Source organism: Carassius carassius, chromosome 4 (assembly GCF_963082965.1).
Source record: "Carassius carassius chromosome 4, fCarCar2.1, whole genome shotgun sequence".
In the NCBI taxonomy this organism is placed as follows: Eukaryota; Metazoa; Chordata; class Actinopteri; order Cypriniformes; family Cyprinidae; genus Carassius; species Carassius carassius.
In genome coordinates this window covers 22,379,278-22,405,598 of record NC_081758.1, presented here as the reverse complement: position 1 = coordinate 22,405,598, position 26,321 = coordinate 22,379,278, and the positions used below count along the sequence as shown (strand labels likewise).

Below are 26,321 nucleotides of genomic sequence, written 5' to 3'. Positions count from 1 at the left end.
AACTGCTAAAAGGGTCCAAAGTGTTTAAAAGGTGTCAGTGAGGAGCCACACAAGCTCCCCGAGTCATATCAACATCTCATTTATCTGTGTGAAGAACACGTTTAAATTATATGACATTAGTAGCAGGATCGAAGGGATTCCATGCTCTCGGCCTTTATCATCAGTTTCACAGAGGAAAACAGTCCAAACTAGACTATTACCATGAACTGTGTTCATTTAGGCATTGTCATACTTCTGCAGCGCCTCCTCCAGCTTGCCTGTGACCTTCTGGAAGAAGCCGATCTGCTGCTGTAGGTAATGTTGCATCTGGGACTTGAAGTCCCGCACTCGAGTCTGATGGAAGTGTTGGATCTCAGCCAGTGTGGCGAAAGAGATGATGTTGCAGCGTTCCCTGATCCCATCTGCCTGCTGGATCTCCATCTTCCCTTCCTCTATGTGCTTCTTGCTCTCCTTTACCTTCGTCAGAGCACCTGCGAAGAGAGCGGAACCAGGATGAGACTCAATATTGACTCAGACTCAAGAGGGAAGTTATGACAAATGGCCTAAACAGGTTATACTCGTCTGTACTTCTGCCATGAATGTGGCTGATGCAAATCATGTTTTGTTAAGCGCAATATGGCATGACCAGGATGTCACCTTTATGAGATATTTATCAATTTTGTTGTAAAAATAGTTTGCCATACTTTAGACCAGGGGATTTCAAAGTGTGGGGAAGTATAAGAGCACATCAAGTTACGTGAAGAGACCTGCCTGAAAAACTGTAAAGTGCTGTCTATTTAATTTCATATCTATGTTCTAATCTTTTTATTTGTCTTATTGCTTGTTACTAGTTTCTTTTTTTTTTTTTTTTTACTGATTGTCCACTTGAATAATTGCTTGGGGAATGAAGACACATTTTGATTTCACTTCAGCTGGTGCTTCTGAATGTACTGTATGTTTGAAATGAATGCTGGTCTAATATCTTTTGTCTACAAGAGGAAGTAAAGTGAATGAGTAATGAGAAACGTGTCAGCTGTATCCAGCCCTGCCATCACTGCAAAAGAGTCTTGCAAATTCACAGACCATAAAAGTTATGTGAAATGCAGGAAAAAAGCACAAATATTCCTGTTCAGAATACAGTTAGATTGTACCAGACTGGACACATTTGTGCATTATCAGCTGCCCTTGTCTAGTGGACATTACTTAGAAGGGGGGAAAAACACTTGTGAAAGTGCAGTCTAAATAAAAAGAAGAAAACAGAGAAGTGTTTATCACTAGCGTATATAATAATGTACTATAAGCCAGTCATTATCGCAAATTAAACCCAGCCGGGGTGAGAAGGTCACTCTAAGGGTGTTTATCTTGCTATAACGACCAACTGACGGTACATTACCCCACTTAAATTGCTACTCAGTAATTTAAAAAAAATGACCATGGAATATTGATTTGATATGATTTATTTTATTACGTGAAAGGAAAGAGCCAGCAGAGTGATGCAAGAGATGTGAAACTAGTTCAGCAATGGAGGTTGCAAATTTTATTTTACAAAAATGTTTTGTTATGATTAACTAATCACAATATGCTAATGTACACATAAAATAACAATATATGGCAAAATGCTCAAAAAAAACTGTTACAAAGACTATGGTACTGACCGTAATAAAACATCTGACACTATAAGTGAATGTCAAAGACATCACTGTTCCCAGCCTAGTACACATTACAATGACAGGAAATGAGAATGAACTATAGAGTGTCACACTTGACATAATAACAGTTATAGTCATCAAACACAATCTCTCAACTTATAAGGAAAGAGAAGAACACCTAACTGGAAGGAAGAACCGATACTGGTTCTTTGAGTGTTGATATGCTGGTGGGAATAACAAATACAATTGAGTAGACCATCAGTGTATACACCAATATATATATATATATATATATATATATATATATATATATATATATATATATATATATATATATATATATATATATATATATATATATATATATATATATATATATACATATTTATAAAACGTTTAACTTTATATATTTTTCTGTATTGATTTGTTGTATTTAAACGTTCAGTTATTTTTGTTATAAGAAAAACGTTTTTTAAACCTGTTAAATACTGTATTATGATGCATAACACTGTAAAACAGCATAAAAAGAAATATGGACAACATGAGTGGATCTTGGTAAATAATAATGGATCTTGGTAAAGAGACTTTTCAAAACATAAAAAAAATCTTACCAACCGCAAACTTTTGAACAATATTGTGTTCGTCTTTGGGAATGGAATAAAAATCGAACATAAAAACAAAAATGTGAGTTTACAAATGAATGGAAAGTGAAACCAAACTATAAAAAGTGCATTACCATAGAGTATTTGTGCTCAAAGAGACAGTACTTACAATTTACTGCTAAGTGTAGTAGCAATTGTTTTACATTTGACAAATAAAACTTGGAATGGGAATTTTGAAGGTAACTTGGTATTACATTAAAGATGATTAAGTTTTGTGATGAAATCTCATGATATAATAATTCTCTTTGAAAGCGGTATATGTATCAGTGAAGTACTGAGCACAGATGGCCTGACTTCCCTCCTCAGTGAGGAGAAACATGCAAAACATTCCCAAACATCCCATCCCCCAAACTCCACACATTCTGCCTTCTGGAAAAGAAGCCTTCACTTCAGTGTAACAAAGATCCCTGAAATTCCTCAAACACACACACACACACACAAGCCCTATTCGGATAGGAATAGTTTTCCAGGGGGACGTTAGAGAAATTTGTGTTTCACAGACTTGCTTTGCGATTTTAATCCCATCCGAATCTGGCAAGTCTGTGTTTTTCTCACACAAATTCTGTTAGAATTCCAGAGCAAATCACCTACTGTTTTTCAGCAAACTCAGCAATCCTCTGAGAAATCTAATCCAGTCCGAACTCCGAATGCTAATGTCTGTGATTGCCAATATTGTATTATTCAAACGCTTCAGCTCATGTGCTTTTTGACCTACATGAGGTACTGTATGCGCATCAATCTGCATACTTTCATTTCATTTCAATATGGATAGTATCCAGTGAAACAATAAAAGATCAAATTAACAAATAGAGCCAAATCGCAAAAACTGTGACGAATGCACATTTTAACTTAAGTGTCAAGTGTAAGATACTTACTAAATTTCACTGTTCATGTATGTGCGTTAATTATAAACAACCAATTGTGAAGTTTACAACTCTTAAAGTTTACTTAAGTATGGTTTTTAATTAAAAAAAAAAAATTATATAACTTTCAGACGTTGAGTGATAAGAATTGTAACTCAAACGTCATTTAGAAAACTAGTCTTGTCTGAATAGGGCTATACACACACTCAATACTGACTGTCACAAATGCAGTTCAAAAGAGCACACAAGAGGAAGACAAATACATTTAAGGAAGAAAAGATGTGGATCAAAGATTAAAGACAGCAACACTTCATACAACCAGTTAGGGATGGGCGATATATCGGATGCGATTGTCACGCGCATTTCGTCAGTAAAGCCGTTGCCCTGATTACAGCTAAATCTCCATCACCATCACTGCTTTCAAATGGAACGCCATTTAATTAATTAACGTTCATCAGCTGGGGGAAAAAATTGTTTTGAAAGTGATCATAACGATATCGTTCCTCTGTATCATTATTGTAATAGTTTTGGTGTGAACTAGCTATGCTATTCTTTAATATTGAGAAAGATTTTTAGAATTATATCTTTATCTTTATAGTTATTGTGCTTGGTGTGAACGGGCCTTACGACTAGTTGTCAACCGATATATCACCAAGGCCGAAATATCGGCCGATATTTGGCATTTTTCAAATATCGACATCGGCCGATACGTTTTTCTGCTTGGCCGATGTGTTCGAGGCAGGCCTTTTATTTTGACGGCGCTGATGAGAAGGTATTCAGACTACACAAAACCATGGAACTCTTAACACACAAACAACATCTCAAGACCATTTCAATAGCTGGAGTGGAGACCACTTATCCGATATCTTACAGATATACAACAAGCACACCTCAGTAAATATTAGTACTAAAAATAGGATACAGGTATAAATCAAATACATTTTACATCATTCAAGCCACCAAAACATGTTCTTTTCCCTCAGTTAAGGCTTCAGTTGAACTATTTATTGTCATCATGTATGAAAACAGCATTTAGTAGGTGGAATATCAAACATAAGAGCTAATACAGGGTTGCAGCACAAGCCAGGTATATGAAAATGGTCTGAGAAAGAAGGAGACACACATGGGAAGCTTTGCTCGAGCTACTATAAAGCCTGCTGCTGCAGAACCACTTCAGGCATTACGTAATGTGTGCTATTACACAACACAGTCCTGTCATTGAACTGGAACCAGAGAACAAGTCCTGCACTGATTCCTGGACCATATTACCCAAATCTGGATCATGACATTTGACATGGGACTTTGGTAACACAGGTGGCGGATTATATATTCCAGCCTGACAAACAAATAAATTATTTGGCTTTTCAAACAAATGAGAAGGCAAAAGCAGATCACTGGCAAACGTGAGGGATTTAAAGTCCAATTTGCTTTGCACCATTAGATTCATGGGCATTAAGGATAATACCAAAGTCATCATCTGTGAAATACAAGACATTTGTATTTCACATTTGTCATCCTCATTTGTATCCTCAATGAGGACTCACCTCCTGACTGCGGGTGTCGCTGTTGCACAGTGTTTTCTCTACTTCCTGTTGGCCTTCTGTTGCTAGTCGTAGCTCCGTGTAGCTGTTTTTATTTATTTTTTATTTTTCTCTAGAACCTTTATCGTACTATCACTCTCTGTTTTTTAAAGTGATAAAATATAACTTAATTCACACCATATTTCTGATATTATCGATCAATCTATTCAGATTAATTTTGTTCGTTCACTTTTATTTTATATCCGTGAGTGCAGTACACCTGCAAAGCATTAGCACTCATTAGGTTGTCATTAGCGTTTTCATTCGAACCTATCGCTGTTTTCTTTTCTCCTCTCCTCTCCTCTCTCTCGCTCCAGTTTTTCAAAAGTTCATCAAACAACCGCAGTAAGAATATTTCATCAAGCACGGTGAGTAATGGCTTCTCCTGCTATTATTATTTGCACCTCTTGCCACATGTACAGTTTATCTATCTCTGTCGCTGATGAGGAATTCACATGTGATAAATGCAGGGAAATAGTTAGGCTGACAGAGAAGATTTCAGAATTAGAGACACGCATCCAAACTTTAATTGAGGACAGTAAGAATGTTAGGGCTCTAGATACGGCTTTGGATGCGTCTAGCTCAGGGATTCCTGTACATTGTTCGGTTCCGGCAACAGAGCCCCTGCAGCAGGGCAACTGGCTGACAGTGAGGCAGCGTAGTCATGAGTCAAACCAATGCTCTTCTGTTCCGATCAAAACATTAAACAGGTTCTCTCCACTCAGTGATGCACCCACTGAGAAACCTGATGAAAGTGCTCTAGTTATTGGTAATTCTATTGTACGGAACATGAATATAGAGACACCAGCCACCATAGTCAAATGTTTACCGGGAGGCAGAGCGCCTGACATCTTGGCAAATTTAAAAAAGTGCTGGCTAATGCTAAACGTAAATACAGTAAGATTGTTATTCATGCCGGTGCTATAGATGTTCGACTTCGCCAGTCGGAGATCACTAAAAATAACATTAAAGAGGTGTGTGAACTTGCAAGCACGATGTCAAGACACTATAATATGCTCTGGTCCCCTCCCTGCTTACCGTGGTGACGAGATGCATAGCAGATTGTCATCACTCAATGGCTGGATGTCTAAGTGGTGCCCACAGAATAACATAGGTTTCATAGACAATTGGACGAGCTTTTGGGGCAGACCTGACCTGTTGAAAAGAGATGGTCTTCATCCCTCCTGGGGTGGCGCCACTCTTCTCTCTAGAAATATGGCAAATTGTCTTAGTGTTTATACTTGACTAACTGGGGCCCAGGTCAGGAAGCAGACAGACTGGCCTAACCGACCGTCTGCTAGATCCCTTTCTACGAAAACACTTTTTGTAAATAATATGATCACTGATCATAATACAGATGTGCTGTGTTTGACAGAAACCTGGCTAAAACCAGATGATTACATTATTTTAAACGAGTCCACCCCCGAAGATTACTGTTATAAACATGAGCCGCGTCTAAAAGGCAAAGGGGGAGGTGTTGCTTCAATTTATGACAACGTTTTCAGGATTTCTCAGAGGGCAGGTTTCAAGTATAACTAATTTGAAGTGATGGTGCTTCATATAACATTATCCAGAGAAACAAATGTTAATGATAAATCCCCTTTTATGTTTGTACTGGCTACTGTATACAGGCCACCAGGGCACCATACAGACTTTATTAAAGAGTTTGGTGATTTTACATCCGAGTTAGTTCTGGCTGCAGATAAAGTTTTAATAGTTGGTGATTTTAATATCCATGTTGATAATGAAAAAGATGCATTGGTATCAGTATTTATAGACATTCTGAACTCTATTGGGGTTAGACAACACATTTCAGGACCTACTCATTGTCGAAATCATACTCTAGATTTAATACTGTCACATGGAATTGATGTTGATAGTGTTGAAAATATGCAGCCAAGTGATGATATCTCAGATCATTATTTAGTTTTGTGCAAACTTCATATAGCCAAAATTGTAAATTCTACTTCTTGTTACAAGTATGGATGAACCATCACTTCTACCACAAAAGACTGCTTTTTAAGTTATCTTCCTGATGTATCCAAATTCCTTAGCATATCCAAAACCTCATAACAACTTGATGATGTAACAGAAACTATGGACTCTCTTTTTTCTAGCACTTTAAATACAGTTGCTCCTTTACGCTTGAGGAAGGTTAAGGAAACCAGTCTGACACCATGGTATAATGAGCATACTCGCACCCTAAAGAAAGCAGCCCGAAAAATGGAGTGCAGCTGGAGGAAAACAAAACAAGAGGTATTTCGTATTGCTTGGCGGGATAGTAACCTATCCTACAGAAAAGCATTAAAAACTGCTAGATCCGATTACTTTTCTTCTCTTTTAGAAGAAAACAAACATAACCCCAGGTATTTATTCAATACAGTGGCTAAATTAACGAAAAATAAAGCCTCAACAAGTGTTGACATTTCCCAACACCACAGCAGTAATGACTTTATGAACTACTTTACTTCTAAAATCGATACTATAAGAGATAAAATTGCAACCATTCAGCTGTCAGCTACAGTATCGCATCAGACAGTGCACTATAGACCCCCTGAGGAACAGTTCCACTCATTCTCTACTATAGGAGAGGAAGAATTGTATAAACTTGTTAAATCATCTAAACCAACAACACGTATGTTAGACCCTATAACATCTAAGCTCCTTAAAGAGGTGCTTCCAGAAGTCATAGATCCTCTTCTGACTATTATTAATTCCTAATTGTCATTAGGATATGTCCCCAAAACCTTCAAACTGGCTGTTATTAAGCCTCTCATCAAAAAACCACAACATGACCCCAAAGAACTAGTTAATTATAGACCAATCTCGAATCTCCCTTTTCTGTCCAAGATACTAGAAAAGGTGGTATCCTTACAATTATATTCCTTCTTAAAAAAAATGGTATATGTGAGGATTTCCAGTCAGGATTTAGACCGTATCATAGTACTGAGACTGCTCTCCTTAGAGTTACAAATGATCTGCTCTTATCATCTGATCGTGGGTGTATCTCTCTATTAGTTTTATTGGATCTTAGTGCTGCGTTTGACACAATTGACCACAACATTCTTTTGCATAGACTTGAACACTTTGTTGGCATTAATGGAAGTGCATTAGCATGGTTTAAATTAGGGGTGTGCACGGATAGTCGAACTTTCGAATATTCGTTCTGCTCTAATTATTCGATAAATAAAAATGATATTCGAATTTCGCAACAAAAAAAAAAAGTTCTCAATTAAACCGAATTTGGTCACTTTCTGTGATTCTCCACGGCATATTTGAAGATGTATGCAAGCAAAAAATAATTAATGAATGAATAAGGGGCCGTTCACATATCGCGCCTAAAAACGCATGGAAAACGCTAGGCGCGCCGCTTTCTCCTTCTTTCCAAAGCGCTCAGGCAGAAGCGCACCTGAGGCGTCTGTCATTGCTAAGCAACAATGACGCGCTCTCTCCATGAAGATGCAGAAATTTCAGCAAAGGATAAATGGATTTGCAGCACAAAAAATGGCTTTCAGTAGCTCTGCTACTAAATTTATTTCAAAATGGCAATCCATATACAGATATAATCAGCTGTTCCTTCATCTTGGCTGAGCTTTCAACGTTGTTAAGGGAAAGGATGAAGCTGATTGGTTAGTTCTTGTCACATGACCCGCGGTTTGCTTGCGGCTCTCTGAAAAGTTGAGATGTTTTTAACTCGATGCGGTGCGGACGCGCTTGGAAAAAAACGGGCGAGTCTCACCGCGTGCGCATCGCGACCACGTCGCTTCCATTATGAGCGCGCATACCGCGCGCCTACATTGGAAATAACGAACTTGAGACGCAATATGTGAACGGCCCCTAAGAACTGCGGTCTTCCTACTTCAACTATGCCGTGGAGAATCACAGAAAGTGACCGAATTCAAGAACATTGTTGCGGCATCTCTCAAGCAACGAAACACCGCTAACTTGGAGAATGCAGAGAAAACTCCTTTTCTCGCGTCTGCCCTAGACCCTCGGCTCAAACATCTCAGGTTACTCGATGAAAACATGAGAGAACTGAGTCCCGCCAACGTCTGTGCCCGTCAGAGTGCGTTTTCTCCGCGGCTGGCCTTATTGTTAACAGACTAAGGAGCCGACTTTCCTCCGATCATATTTACATGCCTGTATTTCTTAACAAGAACATGTAAAACAATAGAAAAAAAAGCAAAAAAGATTTGCTGACAGTTTAAAAGTTTCAAAGTTAAGTGTAGGCTACGTTCTACAATAGCCTAATTGCAGCAGGCTGCTTTACGTTTTCTCTTTAACTTTTTCTTTTTTCTTCGTTAACTTTTTATTTATTTATTTTTTGCTTTTAATCTGTACTTTTGTTTGTTTGCACGCATTGTTAAAGGTTTTCAGCTACAAAACACGATGTGTGATGTTAAAGCTTATTGTGTGTAAGCTTGTTCAAAATGATGAAAACAAATATTGCTGAAAAATAACGTCTGTCTCATTAAACTTAATTTAAATAAACGAATATTCGAATATCCGTTTTTTGTGAGCTCAAATATTCGAATGTGATATTTGTGGAAAACGCCCATCCCTAGTTTAAATCGTACTTATATGACCGCCATCAGTTTGTAGCAGTGAATGAAGATGTATCATATTGATCACAAGTGCAGTATGGAGTACCTCAAGGCTCAGTACTAGGGCCGCTACTCTTCACGCTTTATATGTTACCCTTGGGAGATATCATCAGGAAACATGGTGTTAGCTTTCACTGTAATGCTGATGATACTCAGCTCTATATTTCTTTGCGGCCCGGTGAAACACACCCATTTTAAAAACGAATGGAATGCATAGTCGATATAAAAAACTGGATGATGAGTAATTTCTTACTGCTAAATTTTGAAAAAACAGAGGTGTTAATTATAGGACCTAAAAACTAGGGGTGCACCGATCGAGATCGGCCGATCGTTAATGCGCATCTCGTCAGTAAAGCCGGTTCTCTATTCAGTGGTAAATTCCCTTAGGTGTGTTATTTCACATAGAGCAGTTGTTACTACACAGAGCCGTTGATAACTGAGAAGATGCGTAAATAAACGCTGAAAACGAACGTGGATTTGAACGTGGAATCTTCTCAGTTAACAATGGCTCTGTGTAGCAACAGCGGCTCTATGTGAAATCACGCACCTGATGGAATTTACTGCTGATTAGAGAACCGCTTTACTGACAAGTTGCGCATTAACGATCGGCCGATCGTGATCGGTGCACCCCTACTAAAAACTCTGCTTGTAATAACCTAGAACACTGTTTAAGACTTGATGGTTGCTCTGTCAATTCTTCGTCATCAGTTAGGAACCTAGGTATGCTATTCGATCGCAATCTTTCCTTAGAAAGCCACGTTTCTAGCATTTGTAAAACTGCATTTTTCCATCTCAAAAATATATCTTAATTACGGCCTATGCTCTCAATGTCAAATGCAGAAATGTTAATCCATGCATTTATGACCTCAAGGTTAGATTATTGTAATGCTTTATTGGGTGGTTGTTCTGCACGCTTAGTAAACAAACTACAGCTAGTCCAAAATGCAGCAGCAAGAGTTCTTACTAGAACCAGGAAGTATGACCATATTAGCCCGGTCCTGTCAACACTGCACTGGGTCCCTATCAAACATCGTATAGATTTTAAAATATTGCTTATCACTTATAAAGCCCTGAATGGTTTAGCACCTCAGTATTTGAATGAGCTCCTTTTACATTGTAATCCTCTACGTCTGCTACGTTCTCAAAACTCAATTTGATAATACCTAGAATACCAAAATCAACTGCGGGTAGCAGATCCTTTTCCTATTTGGCGCCTAAACTCTGGAATAACCTACCTAACATTGTTCGGGAGGTAGACACACTCTTGCAGTTTAAATCTAGATTAACCTTTTCGCACGTAAGTTCTAAAATAGTCAGACCAGCAGTCTGGCGTGAGTTTTTTTCTGCGACCGTTATTTTGCAATCAGTCGCGTTCTAATTTCCATGGAGACGCATGAACCTTGTCATGTGACATTTCAGTCAAAATGGCGCGCACACAATGGATAACCGTCTGCAGGTGAGTAACGTTAGCTTGGATATTTCGCTTTATTTAATTTTTTTATTCAAAACCTCTCAAATAATTTGTTAGCGTGTACCGACTATGGTTGAAATGGTTCTGTTTGCTGCCCCCCCCCCTCCCTCCACTGCTGTGAACTTCGCTTGCACATGGTACTTTGCATCTCCCCCAGAAACGCCGCGTGACAATTGTTGCATCTCCCCCAGAAACGCCGCGTGACAACCGGTGCATCTCCCCCAGAAACGCCGCGTGACAATCGGTGCATCTCCCCCAGAAACGCCGCGTGACAATCGGTGCATCTCCCCCAGAACAGCCACGTGACAATCGGTGCATCTCCCCCAGAAATGCCGCGTGACAATCGGTGAGTATTAGTATTTAGTTGTTAATTTTATTCTGAAGCATCTAGAATTATTTACAAGCATGCAATAAATATGAATAAAGATTTTATGTCATAAAAATTATCTTGTAAAACGGACTGCTCAAAAATGTGGTCGTTCACGTCATTACGATTTGTTTGTCTATTTTGCATAAGTTATTGCAAAAATGTTCCATAATCCGTGCATTCAGGGGGTAAAGTCAGGGTTCAGTTGAATTGATACGTTATACATAACGTGAATATAACAAAGCACATATTTGACGTTAAATCAATTTTCTTGTTTGTTTTAGTATATTGCTCACCGAGTTTTATATCTCTCAATTGCAAAGCAAATCAAAAGATGCCATGTTAAAGCAGAGTAAAGCTACATGGCATGACATTGTTAAATGATATTTTCCTAGCCTACAAAACATTTGAGTAAGCTAATAAGTGAAGTGTGACCATATAGTCTATACAATTATTATATAAATATATGTTCACACACATTTTTTTTTTTGTTGTTGTTTAAAGCGCTATATAAATAAAGGTGACACCTCACTTATCAGCTTGCTCAAATGTTTGTATAGGGAAATATAATTTGATGATGTCATACCATGTAGATTTCATACCATGTAGTGAGAGATATGTATAGCATATGCACAGCTGCACTACTTCCTGAACTTCAGCTAGCTCCTTTGTTTTCTGTCTGCCATTATTGGACAAACTGATTAATCCAGGTGTGCCTGACCTAAGGAATCACAGCAACAATAATCCGACAAACCTGGATTAATCAGTTTGTCCAATAATGACAGACCGGAAACAAAGGAGCTGGCTGAAGTTCAGGAAGTAGTGCAGCTGTGCATATAGCCCAAAAAGAATGTATGTTTTGGGCTTCATGTATGTTTTATTAAAATGTAAGGTAAATGTTTAATACAAACTATTATACAAAAACGTTTATTATTACTATTACAAAACAGAAAACAAATATATTTACAATGACTAACAATTAAAATAGTATCATAAACAAACACAAAATCTGTAAATATACTCTGACTTTTGGTAAATGTTTTTGTTTAAAACAAACTATATTATACATACTGGTACCTTTTATATTTAATAATATAATTACAATAAATTATAAAGTATCATCATAAATTCATTAATATAGGCTACTCTGACTTTTTACAGGCTTAATAATGCTTCATGAAAACCAGTCATCATATCAGCTTTGTAAACAAATATAAAAACAAATATATGTACAATAAATATTAAACAAAAAACTATAAATATACTGACTTTTAATAAATGGTTTTGTTTAAAGCAAACTATTATACACAATAATATGATTACAATAAATAATAATTAACAATGTATCATCATGAATTAATATACTCGGACTTTTTACAGGCTTAATAATGCTTCAGTGTGTGGTACTCCTCAAAACACGGGACAGCACACAAGGGAGTGTTGCATGGCACACACATGTGCTTGGTGAGGCGCCTCTGCTTGCCCTTGCGTGTGCTGGAGAGGCAGACCTTGCAGTGCCGCCTGGTCTTGCTGCCCTGGGAAGTGGTCTGAGGGACTTCAGATGGGAAATGCCTGGCTGTAAGGCGCAGAGGAGTGTCCAAGGCAGGACGCCCGCCTTTGGTTGGACCTCGCAATGTGCTGTACTCCTCCAGCAGCCCTCTCATCAGGTTGGTCCTGAATTGTAAGGAGGTGATTTCCTTTCCTACTCATAGTAGAGCACATCAATAGGAAGTGAGGAGAAAATAATAGTATGTGACCGTGTGGTCTGTTTATTATTGTGAATTTGTTAACACTTTAAATTACATTAATTAAAAATGTTAGCACTTTTTATCTTGTTTATATTTATTTGTATCCATTTCTCACCAGTAATTTGCCGGTAGACGATGTGGCTGTTGAGTAAAACCGTGTCGAGTACATGAAAAAATACTTTCTTGTACCACTTGGTAGACTTTCTGGTGCATTCATGAAAACCAGTCATCATATCAGCTTTGTCCACTGCACCCATCTTTTTGTTGTACTCCAGCACACAGACTGGCTTCATCATTGGTTGCCCAGTGAGGTGATCCAGCTTGCCTGTGGCTGCCATACCAGTTGGATGGACTGTGGTAAGGACATGAACATCCCTCTTGTCATGCCATTTTACTGCCAACTGTGACCCATTCTCTTCGAATTCCACCTCACCTTTTTTCATCTTGCAGGTGAACTTTGGCATCCCTTTTCTGTTTCCGCGCACAGTCCCACAAGCTCCAGTGCCAAGTGACAAGAGGTGCTGGAAAAGTGTGGGACTACTGTACCAGTTGTCAACATATAGAACATGACATTTGCTTACGTAAGGTGCTAAGAGTGTCATCACAACGGACCCAGAAATCCCAAGTCCTGGGTAATGTTGGATGTCAGTGGAGGATCCGGTGTAAATGATCATGTCCTCCACATAACCAGTTAGCACATCACACAAAACAAAAAACTTGATCCCAAATCTGTGCCGTTTGGATGGAATGAACTGACGAAATGCCAGCCTGCCTTTCCACTTCATCAGAGACTCATCCACACACAGATCCCTGTATGGCACAAAAATGCGACGAAAAGAGGAGGTGAGCGCAGTGAATATGTGTCTAATTTTTTTCAGCGGGTCATTGGAAACTGCTGTCGCATTGTTTGCAAAGTGAAGACAGCGGAGGAGCAGAAGGAAGCGATCCTGTGAGAACAAAGACCCAAAAAATGGGGTCAAGAGCATGGGGTCTGTGCTCCAGTAATCACGAAGTGATGGTTTTTTGATCACACCCATTAAGAGAACTGACACTAAAAATGTGTACATTTCAGGGATATTTGTTGGAACCCATTTAACCAGCTTCCCTTTCATTTCCTTCTCTTGCAAGTCAGAGGCATAGCGGTTTGTTTCCTCCACAATTTCTCCCATGACATCTTCCGTTAGAAACAATTTAAAACAATTTACCTCACTGGGTGATTCTGGTGGATTTTGCACACCACAGTGCTGGTTGTTAAAATTGCCTGGGCCAGGAGGATAAAAAAGGTTGGTTGCCTTCCACAACGAGTTTAACGTTATCTCTTCTGCCTCATTAGGAACTGGTGTCATCTCTTCATCTTCAAAGTTGTCCAGAGCTTCAAGATTTGGGGGAAGATCCTCATCACTGTCACTCTCTGCCTCGCTGTCAAAAATCTCCTCATCAGAATTAAAAAAAATGTCCTCAATTTCCTCATTTGTCAGTTTTCTTCTTTTAAATGTATTATCTGTCATTTTCTCTTATGTTGGTGAGCTGGATTAAAGTTGTGTCTTTAAATTACAACAAAGGCGATTGTGAGGTAACGGTGACGTCAGCTTTACTTCAGTTATCAGCGGGAAAAAAAGACTGCAATCCATGACAGTTAAAATATTTTTATTTTTTATACAAAATATTTACAAACTTGTAGTTATTAACATCGTTAAATATATTTAAGTTAACTCCTAATGTGGTATTAATACTTGGTGAAAAAAAACATCATGTTTGTTGATCGGTAAGTTATCACGTGACGGGCTATTGGCGCCGCCATTATTTGTTTACAACGCTGATGGAGAGTTGGACTTAGAGCCTGCTGGATTTACAACATGCAAGATCATCCATGTTTCCCGGAATAAATGACTGTAACCCCCGCTTCACTGCATCTCACGCGACGCTCCTGCTTGACGCTCACACGCTGCTCCTGGAGTGAATGCACTCATTGATTAACATGCACGCACGTCTGAAAAAATACCCGCTGTTCACGCGTTGCTGACACTTGCGGTGTGAAACAGCTGTTATCTACAAGGTATGTGTTTGACTTGAATAAATATTAATATTACATGTTTAAAATGTTCTTTTACTGTTATAAATATGAGTGTGCAATAACAACCTGTATTTCTGTTATTGTGTAGTGTAATTTAAAGTGAATGAAACATAAAATAAACATTAAAATACACTGAACAGTTGTGATAATAATTGTAGCTGAGCACGTCTGTCTCTGGCTCAGTGCCAGTCAAAGCGGGAAAGCAGTGAAAGCTAAAGTTTGAAATTTTGAATTTAGCAGTTGATCACGTGATTTACTGAACGTTCTAATCACACCGGTGTGATCGTACGCTCCAGGGACCAGCCAAGACTGATCACACCGGTGTGATCGTACGTGTCAAAGGGTTAAAGACCCATCTCTTTAACCTGGCTTACACATAACATACTAATATGCTTTTAATATCCAAATTCGTTAAAGGACTTTTAGGCTGCAATTAAAAAAACTTAATTAGGTAAACCGGAACCGGGAACACTTCCCATAACACCCTATGTACTTGCTACATCATTAGAAGAATGGCATCTACGCTAATATTTGTCTGTTTCTCTCTTATTCCGAGGTCACTGTAGCCACCAGATCCAGTCTGTATCCAGATCAGAGGGTCACTGCAGTCACCCGGATCCAGTATGTATCCAGACCAGATGGTGGATCAGCACCTAGAAAGGACCTCTTCTGCCCTGAAAGACAGCGGAGACCAGGACAACAACAGATAGTTGAACTGCCTTTAACTATCATTTTGCATTATTGACACACTGTTTTCCTAATGAATGTTGTTCAGTTGCTTTGACGCAATGTATTTTGTTTAAAGCGCTATTTAAATAAAGGTGACTTGACTTGACATTTGCCAGAATTGAGACAAATGAATTTGAGCTTTCAGCCCATTTCAGAAGCTGATCTCTCTTCTGGTGGCTGAAACTTATGACTCTAATCATTATCTTCCCTGACAAACAGCAGTGACAGTGAAGACTTAAAGTAGCAATTATGTACTTTCTCTAATGGTTATTGGATTAATGTGATCATTTACCCCAACATTAATATTTTGTCATCAGTTACTCACACTCATGTCGTTTCTAACCCTGTATTATTTTCTTTCTTCAGTTAAACACCAAAGAAGATATTTTTATTTAGCAACGATGAATTAAACTGAAAAGTGACAGTACAGACAGACTTTTGACATTGTTAAAAAAAAATACAATCGGTCAAATAATTTAAAATATATTCTATTCCACCAAAATATTAAGCAGCACCAATGTATTCAATATATACTGCTACTACTAATAAATATTTATTGAGCACCAAACCAGTAAATTTGTGGCTGCAGAAAATTAAGTTTTGCCATTAAAGTATTTTAAATTACATTTTAAAATAGGTTTGGTCTTGGAGGACTAGATCTGCTTCTGCTGCAGAGCAACTTGCTGCTTTTAAATGCTCAGATCGTAAAATTAAAAGTAATAAACATGCTGCTGCTGCTAGAGAGAGGAAGATCTGCATAGCAGATCTAGGCAGGTGGTGCTGGGGAGGTGGTGGGCTAATATGAAGACATGCATAGCACACAGATACAGCATTGATTGAATATGTCCTGATTACATAGGCAAACATTAATGAGAGTATGTGAATTCAATTGGCTGGGAACACTGTAAAGAAAAACACAATTTAAAAAGCCATTTATTTTTTGAATCATGCTCATTATGAATTTATGTAGTGTAAAAAAATGTGTCCTTTAGTGTTCCACAAACAAAAAGGGTGGGTAGATAATTTTCAGTTTACAGAAATGTATCTGAGGAATGTGTGACTCGATTGGACTGGCCAAATTAGACTTGTGAATATGTGCTTCTTTCACAGAGCTTCAGACAAACACCTACAATAAACATGCAACTTAATTATTAAAGATACTGAACACTGGATATTAGTCAAACAGACAAAAGGTTGTAGCTAGCCTTGCAGTGGCTGGTTGAGGGTCAATGCAATGCACAATGATAACTTCCCCAGCTATAATATTAACGACATCACATCTGAATCATTATTTCCTCTAATTGTCAAAAGAACCACATATTTCACTGCACATCAAAGAGAAGCAACTATAGTGACAGAAATCAATACATGCTGTGTAGAGCTTAGATTCTCTGCCCGAGCCCGAACTCGGGCTCGACCCGGGCCAATATTTCCCGCCACCGTCCTCGGGCTTGGTCGGGTCAGGCCCTTTATAAAGCACGTCACGTGTCATGCGCAGCGTCTCGTCCACTCGTAGTCTCGCATGCGTGACGCATCACACCTGCTGTGCGTGCTGTACTAATCAGTAGCTTAAGTGCAACATGGAGCTTGAAGAAGCAAAGAAAAAAAATTAAAACAGGAGAATTAACTTTGAGCAAGTTTGGAGGAAAATCGGAGGTATGGAAACATTTTAAACTAATCCCGCCCTGCAGCTGATTCTAAGGCCGGCGACACACTGGATGCGTGGCGCAAGCGTCTCAGCTGCGTGGCGTGTCCGTTTTTAATTCTGCTCCCATGTTAACAGGTTGGAGCTTGCAGACTGCCTGCGTGAGACGCGCATCTCAGGCGCGGCTCGAACCACGCGGAAAACACGTGCATGTTAGAAATAGAACCGATGCCTATTTTTCACGCGACACGCAAGCGTGTTGGAAGCGTTTCCAGGCAAAATAGAATAGGAAAATATGTTTATGTCATTTTGTACACAAAGACATTAATTCATGATTGATGTTTGAAAGTCTATAGGTTGACATAAATTCAGATATAAATGTAATTTAAAAAATAAATGATCGATTTTCAAATATTGCACCTGTCAAACATAGTCTATTTTGCCGTCAATACTGTTGACGGTGTCCTTTATCAGTAGGCTTTATATTTATGCTTAACATGAAGTATAGATATTGTTGTCATGAAGACAAGAGCCTGGTCTGTCGGCGGTCTCCCTCTATGTCACCTACAGCAGCGCACCAGAGCCGCGTCAGGCATTGTTCTGGTGAAGCAGGCCTACAAGCTGGGATACAAGCTGGGATTGGTAATGCTGCACTGTAATCATATTTATTTATTTATATCTTTCATTATATTTTATTATATGATATTGGTTTGAACTGCGCAGCTTCCCCGTAGCCTAAATGATCTAGCACAGCAGCACCTGCGGTAAAAAAAAATCTGGCGCCGCCCCTGGTTATAACAGCCCACATATTAAAAATGGTCGGGTTTAAATCAGGCTCGGGCTCATAATTACAGTAAACGTGTCGGGCCGGGCCAGGCTCGGACACAACATGCTCAGGCTCGGGTAGGGTCGGGCTTGATTTGTTGGGCCCGATCTAAGCTCTAATGCCGTGCTCATGTTCATTTTATAAGAAAAAAAAAAAAAAAAAAACAGCCCTATCATTTATCCAGATGGACATTGTGACTGCCTAGAAATTGGATAATCTTACAAAACAACTGCAAAAGGATTATTGGGTTACACTGATCAGAAGCCTTTATCTTTTGTTTACCGAGGTATGTTATAGTATAGTTATTAATAGTATTTTAAGCATTATTTTTGAGGTGCCATGAGATTTAGTAAAAGGGTGACAGTATGTGAGTTGCTAAACAGATGGCAAATGACAATAAGATACAGTAGATATAACTAGAAATCAGAGCCAAATGATCATTATTATTTCTGAAAGATAACTGAATGCCTGTAGAGTTATTATATGCCTCCCACACACTCCAAGAGATGTTTTATTGACACAGAGGTGATGGAAAGTGGACAGGTTTGCTCATAGTTTTCTACTAACTAATTCATGGTGTGGGAGATTGTTTTCTTAAAGACCTGAAGATGTTTGCTCAAGCTATAGTAACTGTGAAATAGTGGGTTAAACCACAGATGCAATGGAGAAAAGGTGTCATTTCTCACAGCATTCATCTATAATAAGGCTGTTTCTTCTACATTAAATGGTGACAATGACAATAAGAATTTGCTAAAAATACAATACACCTTTTGGCAAATGCCCATGTATGACTATGGCATTTGGGCTTCAGCCAGCTGCAGGTGAACTCAGTGCTAGAATGTGTCACAGACTGAGACCTCTCTGCTGGAAGTACGACACAGCATTTCTATTTCTTCCAAAGCATTGTGCAGTCACAAAAGGGTGACATTGGTGTCTACAGCACCTGTCTGTACTGCATTAAACATCTGGTTTGCACATTTAACACTCATAAAAATAAATCTAGCTAAATTTAGTCCACTTCTTAAACTTTTGTGAACAGCAAGCTCAAAACATTCACTACATTCCCACAAGGAGATAGACAAATCAATGCATACCTTTAACCTGTGGCTCATAGACATCTCTGTGGGCTTTGACAAAGGCACACTATTTGTTCATTTGTGGTTACAAGTTGCTACATAAACGTGGGCTGTTCAAACAGCTTGTAAAATTCAAGGTTTCCTATAATTCAAGTCATACTCTCTATTAAAACATACAGACAATCAGTATATAAACACTATATCATAAAATATGTTTAATAATAAATATTAATATTACAATTAATATTAATGCATCATTGCTGAAGAAAGTATTTACTTTCTTAAATAATAAAAATAAAAAAGGTCTTACTGATCCCAACACTTTTGAATGGTATACAGAGTTTTTTCCCCTTTATATATTATTTTTTAGCAAGTTCATAATGAAGTCTTTGCTCTGGGCTCATGAGCTTGTGACAATAAATGTTTCTTGTAATAGATCTGGATTTTTGCGAGGCCGTTTCATTTCGCTCCATCTTAAAAATGACTGAGCCAAAACGGGAAGTCTATCTAAATAATGATCTGACTGCATGTATGAACTCAAGCTTTGAGATTGTAAAGGCTCACATGTATCTGCAAATGCTAATACAAATGTCGTAAATATTCAAGGAGTTAATCAAACGCTGGAAGGTGGGATTTTTACACATCCTTCACCCTCAGAGGCCCTTATTTGCATTCAGGAGCATCATGATTTCAGATAAAAATGAAGCATTCCTCCATGTTTTGGATTTGAAGTAAAATGCTACTGTTTTGTAATATGATATATAGGAGATTATAAATGGTCAGAAATGTGTCACAATAACATCCATGCTCAAATCAATGCCATTCACTGAATGATTGCATGTGTACTGAAACTCCCCTGTCAACCTTTCTTGAACAATGCAGTATGTCAGTAGTTTCAGTCTGTCATTGTACGTGGCTGATTTACCACAGAAAAAACACAAAGCACGTCAGCAACAGCTAAAGCCCATGTGACTCAGCAGGCAGACGAAACCAGGATGGCAGTGAACTAACTCATCAGTGGCACTTCAATGCAAACTAGTCAGTCAAGCAAAGCAAACAATTCTGAGAGCAGGTCTTTCATACCCACTGATCTCAGGCTAAACACAGTTTTATGCATATTTCTATGATGATTATACAAATAAACAAGCAAATGTGTACCTTTCTGTACATGGATGATATCTGGGTAGTTGGCAAGGTGTCCTTGGTACAGGGCTAACAAATCCATCACTGGGTCCACATCTTGTTTAGGCTGCTCCACAAAGTAGTCTCCAATAGCTTCGTAGGCTTCCGCTGTGTATGCAATTGCTTGGTTTAAACCGACCGAGTACGACTGCTGGTCTATCTCGAACGCCTGACTTAGACACTTAAAAGACTGTCCCACTTTCTGATACTCTTTCTTAAACCCAGCTATCTGCTTCCTGGCGAACTCGTTGAGTGTGGCATTGACTTGGATTACACTGTCATCCATTTTCTTGGTGAAGGCCTTGAATCCGTCAATCCTGCTTTCGACGTCTTGCAGGTCAAGAGGGGCTGCTGGAGTGCTGATGGTGAGGAAGAAGTTAGCACCGACCATCTCGTCCTTCTCGGCTTTTCTCTTCCCTTGCTTCCAAGCCTTTTCATCGGTGCTGGAGCAGATGAGGAAGTGCTGGAAAACGTCACACCGGGCTAGTACAGGGTGGCTGGTCATATGATTCATCCACCATATCAGCCCTCTTCTCCTTTTCGAAATGAAGTCTTCTTCGAAGCGACCAGTGGCTTGTTTTTCAGGGATGTGTGGCACTGAAATGACAGGAAATTTCTCCACCAATCTGTCGTAGAGCCAATCGAAATGCTTATATCTTCTGTTGACCTGGTTCTGCGTGTGGGTCGGCGTCAGCTTGTAGGAAATGTAACTTTTCATGCCTTTGAATTTTGTCTGCTTGGTAGGGTCATCAATAGTGCAAGTGAACGGGTATGGGTTCTCCTGCCACTCCGGACCATACTGACCCATCGCCACGCAGATTTTATCCCCATCCTTTACAAAGCCGGCCGCTTCCCCCAGCACGAACGCCTCACCTCCTGACTTCACAAAAGTGGAGAACCTGTTCAGATTTCTGCTGACCGTGGCTGAACTTTTGGCTTGTTGTGCACCTCTAGGCATGGAGGAGGTGGAGATGCTGTAGCCAGAGGGTCTGTTTCCTTCATAATTCCTATACACTCCACCAACAACCCCTGGTTCATCAGCTACAGACGAGTGATCGTCCCAGTCATCATCCCAATCATCATCACTGGCTGGAGTCCCTGGACGTTGTTGCTGCTGCTCCTGAAGTAGTGCAGGGTAGGCTGGTGCAGTGTTGTAGCTCTCTTGAGTCTGATTTTCCAAGTCAAAACCACCAGCGGGAATGTTGGAATATCGAGAGTTGTGGTTAACAGACGAGACGGTGTCATTTCTCAAAAACTCGACGTAGGACGCAGGCAGAAGCCCTCTCTCCCCTCTGCTGTTCGTCCCCTCCAGCCAGCCCTCAATGTCCTGCTCGCTGTATAGAGTTACAATCTCGTGCTCTTTCATCGATATCTCTCCTGGGTTTTCTGAATTAAAGTCATACAGAGCTCTCGCTCGCAAAGCCATCTCTCTAAGCTGCGTTGAATTTAAAAGCGTTAAAGGTTAGTGTATCAGCTTGCTAACTCCAAGCCAAACTCACTCGCTCGCTCGCTCGCTCACTCGCTGACCTGCAATACTGTCAACAACTTGCGCTTCTGTTGAGGGAACCGTAAATCCAAATACTCCAGCGTCCTCTTCACAATGGTCATACGATAACCTGACAATCAATTGGCTGTCGTGCTTAAAAACCTCAGAACTCTGGTCATTTCTTTATCTGTGGAGTTTACCTTCCAGAGCAGCGTTGCTTTGCACCCGTCCCACGCCGACAGCAGCGCACTCTCGCAGTCTCCTCGCTGAACAACGCCGAGCACGAGCAGCCAGTAGTCGAGGGCGGAGCTAATTACCAGGAAGCACGAATCAAATCTGATTTCGAGAATCGGTTCTTTTGAACAGTTCTTTACAATGAACTGTTTTAATGATTAATTTGCAACAAAACACACCATTACGGCACAATATTAAATTACCCAAATTAAATGCCCTGAACCACGTGTAATCATATTGCTGTTTAGTGTTCATTACACTTTCCCTCTATGCGTCCCAGCAATGATTCAGCTCAAAAACATAGTGTCATTTGTGATTTGCATTACATTAAATAATACAAAATTTAATCTCTTGGATTAAATCGTTTTGCAAGTTATTAAAACCAGCTCTGTTTTGTATGTGAATTGACAACATTGTCATAGAATGAAGTTGTAGACATGTTTCAAGTAGCTACATGTTTTATATGCATAACATTTTACTCAGATATTAATTTAACATTTTAATCCATTAGTCAAATCCTTCATTCACTCCTAATCAGACATTCTTACGGTTCGAAACAAAGAAAAATAAATTGTTTCATTAATTTTTTTTCTGGCATATTTTTTTATGTTGCTAAAGGGTTAATATAATATAATTATTTCGTTCCTATTTAATTAATGAAACCAAACACATTTTCCAGTAAATGTCTAATTTACGCGCGCGCAGCGCGCTTCAGTGATCAACGACCGTTGATATTCTGCACGAAGACGATGGTGTGGTGAGTTTTGTAATTTATCAAACATTAGTAGGCCTAATCCTTCCTTATTCTTTAATTGTATCTAAAGTACAAACGTCAATGTGGTAAGTTAAAATGAAATGGTCAGGTAATGTAACTGCAGCTGTATTTGAAAAAGCGCGAACATTTATTTTCATTAGCACAGCACTCTGTATATTTTAAACAAAACATTTTAAAAGTTTTATTTAAACTAAGAGAAACGGAAATACATTTTTATCTAATCTCTGCTTCAGATGCTTTATCAACACGCAAAATAGATTCATTGAAAGATCCGATTCAAAAGTAGAATTAGTTCACGATTCGGACATCGGACAAATCTCTTTCATATGTGACTTTTAAGACTTTTTGTTATCTACATTCATTTATATCTGTGCGATTAAAATGCAGTATTACACAGACATGAAGCATCAAATCTTCTTTAATTAAAGAATAAATATACGGGTTTTTTAGCAGTTTTTTACAGTATTTTGATGCCCGCTGGTGAATGCTTTGTAAGATACGCATGTTTAAAAAACGCTTAATACATTATCGCTGCCTTGCACAGTGACATAAACGTGCTTGCACAGTGACATAATGAGCTTAATCACATTCCTGCAAGGGAACTGATACATACTTGATGTCAATTTTAAATTAATTTAGGGTATGTATTAATATGAACATATGATTCTTTTTTATTTACTAGAATATTACATTGTTGCCACTAAGCATTATGCAGGAAATCAAGCTGAATATTAAACATCTTGGGGCATGCAAAACAAAGCAAAACTGTCATACAAAAGCAAAGAATGTGATCGCTTTACCGGATAACTGATCACAACAAAAATGTTCAACTAACACAGCCCAAGTTTGTTAATGTCCTGATGAATGGTGTTAATTCACTGTGTTGTCCTAATCACACGCTGGCCACCATTGGTCCTTGGTCTCCACCACTAGTATCCCATCATGGCACAGCATGGCTTTGAGGTCTCCTGCCTGGAGGTGACGGTCAGGCAGTTGATACTGTCTGGTGAAACTTCGCGACACAAACCCATGCTCGTCCATCCTCACCCCGTGCCGAACTCTGATCAGCAGCCACCCCTCAAGGACCTGTATGAGGATGTCTTCTGGTTTAAACTGAGTCACGTCCAGCAGGACTTGAAATAATGGCTCTCCTGAATCCTCGTCCTCAGTGTCTGTTTGTCTCCCTTCAGTGTCCATTTTCAGCGGCAGACATTGAGGTCCTGGCAGGGCAAACAGTCGATGATCTTCAGTGCATTCAGCAAGATTCCTGGTTTTGAAGTGCTCCTGGTAGCGCACAGGGCTTGCTATCCAGTGGGAAATAGTGATCCCCTCTCCTGCCATGACACTGGGTGCAGAGGTTCCCTTGGCTTTTTGTGTAGTGAATGTGAAGTAGTGCAATGCCGGTAGGACCAACCAAAGCTATTAAAAGACAGTCCCCTGATTAGGTTTCTGGGCCAGGGATGGGGTGGACCATTTTTAGAGCAGGCAAAGTGAACTGATATCTTATTAGGCTACTATGTAGGAAGCTTATACTTGACAAGCTTGACACATTAATGTTGTTAAATACACTATTTAATTTTTTTTATAATACATTATTCAGAAAGAACTCAATAAACTGATCAAAATTGACAGTAATGGCATTTATAATGTTACCGAAGATTTAAAATAAATGCAGTTCTTTTGAACTTCCTATTCATCAAAGAATCCTGAAAAATAAGTATCATAGTTTGGACAAAAATAATAAGCAACACAGTGGTTTTCAGCATTATACTACTACTACTACTACTACTAATAATAATAAATGTTTCTTGAGCAGCAAATCAGCATGTTAGAATGATCTCTGAAGGATCGTGTGGCACTGAAGACTGGAGTAATGATGCTGAAAATTCAGCTTTGCGTCACGAAAGTACACTGCATTTTAAAATATATTAAAATAGTAGACATTTACTTTTAAAGGATAAAATAATATTCGTATTTTTTTAAGGATTAAAGGATATTTAAAGGCTGAAGATATTTACATGTGATTTTGGCATATTGACAAAAGAGCATACCTTAAAAATTTTAGTTCTGTGAAGTATGATGGTTAACGAACAGATATGAATGATAAATCAATGCTGCCACCTTGTGGATGTTTATTATGAGTACATATAGATGCTGCATTTTTATTTTACCATACAGTAGAATAGATAATTGGTAACAAAGGGCCCCTGAAAATTTCAGACTGGCTGAACACATCAGTAGGCCTGGAATACAGTTTGTTTATGTCTTTGGATTTTATGCTTGTTTGGGAGTGTACAAAACTTTGCGGTTGTTTCAGCCTTTACTCCAGCCTTCAGTGTCAAATGATCCACGTTTACACTCTGCGTTTGATCATTTAGCATATGCTTCTATCCAAAGCTTTAGAAATCATTCTAATATACTGATTTGATAATAAGAAATATTTCTTGAGCAATAATGTTGAAAAATTATTAAATATTTTTATAGAAACCATGATACTGTTTTCAGGGTTGTTTGAATGCAAAGTTCACATGAACAGCATTAATCTGAAATATATAAGTGCCTTTTTTGAATAAAAGTATTAATTTCATTAAAAGAATTCTTACTGGCGTGTTCTCAAATTGGTTGGAAGGATGATCAGTTAGATTCTGGTATAGCCGGAACCAGGAGCAGACTCTTAACGACACTGGTCGCGCGGTTCAGGCTTTAGTGACGCAGGTGTCCGAGCTCACCCAACAGTTCCAGCTATTACGAGCTCCCACTGCGCCACTCACACCGCCTGTTCCACCAGCACCATCGGAGGCCCCCTCCCAGCCGGAACCATGCCTCCCCATTCCGGAAGCGTACTCGGGTGAGCCCGACTATTGTAGAGCTTTCCTTAACCGTTGTGATATGCATTTTGCCCTCCAGCCTAGAACTTTCGCCAGTGAGAGGGCCAAGGTGGCCTTTGTTCTGACCCTGCTTTCTGGGAGGGCGGCATTGTGGGGGACAGCGGTGTGGGAGAACCAGGACCCATGCTGCGCCTCGTTCCAGGCGCTCTCCGCCGAGATGATACGGGTCTTTGATCGGGCCGCCGCAGGACGGGAGGCGGCCAGGAAGCTGGCGGAGTTACGCCAGCACGAGAGATCCGTCTCGGACTATTCCATCGAGTTCCGGACCCTGGCGGCGGAGTGCCATTGGAACGAGGAGGCGCAGTGGGACATGTTCCTGCACGGGCTGGCTGACCGCGTCCAGAGGGAGATCTACGCCCTGGACCTTCCCCCGTCGCTCAATTGACTTATTGAGCTGGCCCTTCGGGTCGATGCACGTCTGGCACGGATGGAGAGGAGGGGGCTACTCAACACCCCATCCAGGGGACCGGCAGACGTGCGGTT

At 39.4% G+C, this 26,321-nt stretch overlaps 2 protein-coding genes across 2 annotated transcripts; both read right to left on the bottom strand.

Annotated features, from left to right (window-relative positions):
• Positions 1-203: 203 nt before the first annotated feature.
• Positions 204-22,230, bottom strand: LOC132139506 (sorting nexin-18-like). The gene is made up of 3 exons (XM_059547906.1): positions 21,983-22,230; positions 20,432-21,890; positions 204-470 (listed from the first exon to the last, which is right to left on the bottom strand). The coding sequence occupies exons 1-3, from the start codon at positions 22,061-22,063 to the stop codon at positions 217-219; spliced, it is 1,794 nt and encodes a 597-aa protein (XP_059403889.1). The 5' UTR covers positions 22,064-22,230; the 3' UTR covers positions 204-216.
• A 1,420-nt stretch (positions 22,231-23,650) lies between these two features.
• Positions 23,651-24,358, bottom strand: LOC132130405 (heat shock protein beta-3-like). Its single transcript, XM_059542113.1, has one exon. The coding sequence runs from the start codon at positions 24,289-24,291 to the stop codon at positions 23,839-23,841; it is 453 nt and encodes a 150-aa protein (XP_059398096.1). The 5' UTR covers positions 24,292-24,358; the 3' UTR covers positions 23,651-23,838.
• Positions 24,359-26,321: the final 1,963 nt, after the last annotated feature.

What these genes read in the sequence shown, in the direction of transcription:
- LOC132139506 (XM_059547906.1), bottom strand. Translation starts at nt 22,063, where the DNA reads ATGACCATTGTGAAGAGGACGCTGGAGTATTTGGATTTACGGTTCCCT. An exon ending in AGTTGTTGACAGTATTGCAG is followed by an intron (nt 21,891 to 21,982) that starts GTCAGCGAGTGA and finishes AATTCAACGCAG; the next exon opens with CTTAGAGAGATGGCTTTGCG. An exon ending in TATCATCCATGTACAGAAAG is followed by an intron (nt 471 to 20,431) that starts GTACACATTTGC and finishes CTCTCTTCGCAG; the next exon opens with GTGCTCTGACGAAGGTAAAG.
- LOC132130405 (XM_059542113.1), bottom strand. Translation starts at nt 24,291, where the DNA reads ATGGCAGGAGAGGGGATCACTATTTCCCACTGGATAGCAAGCCCTGTG.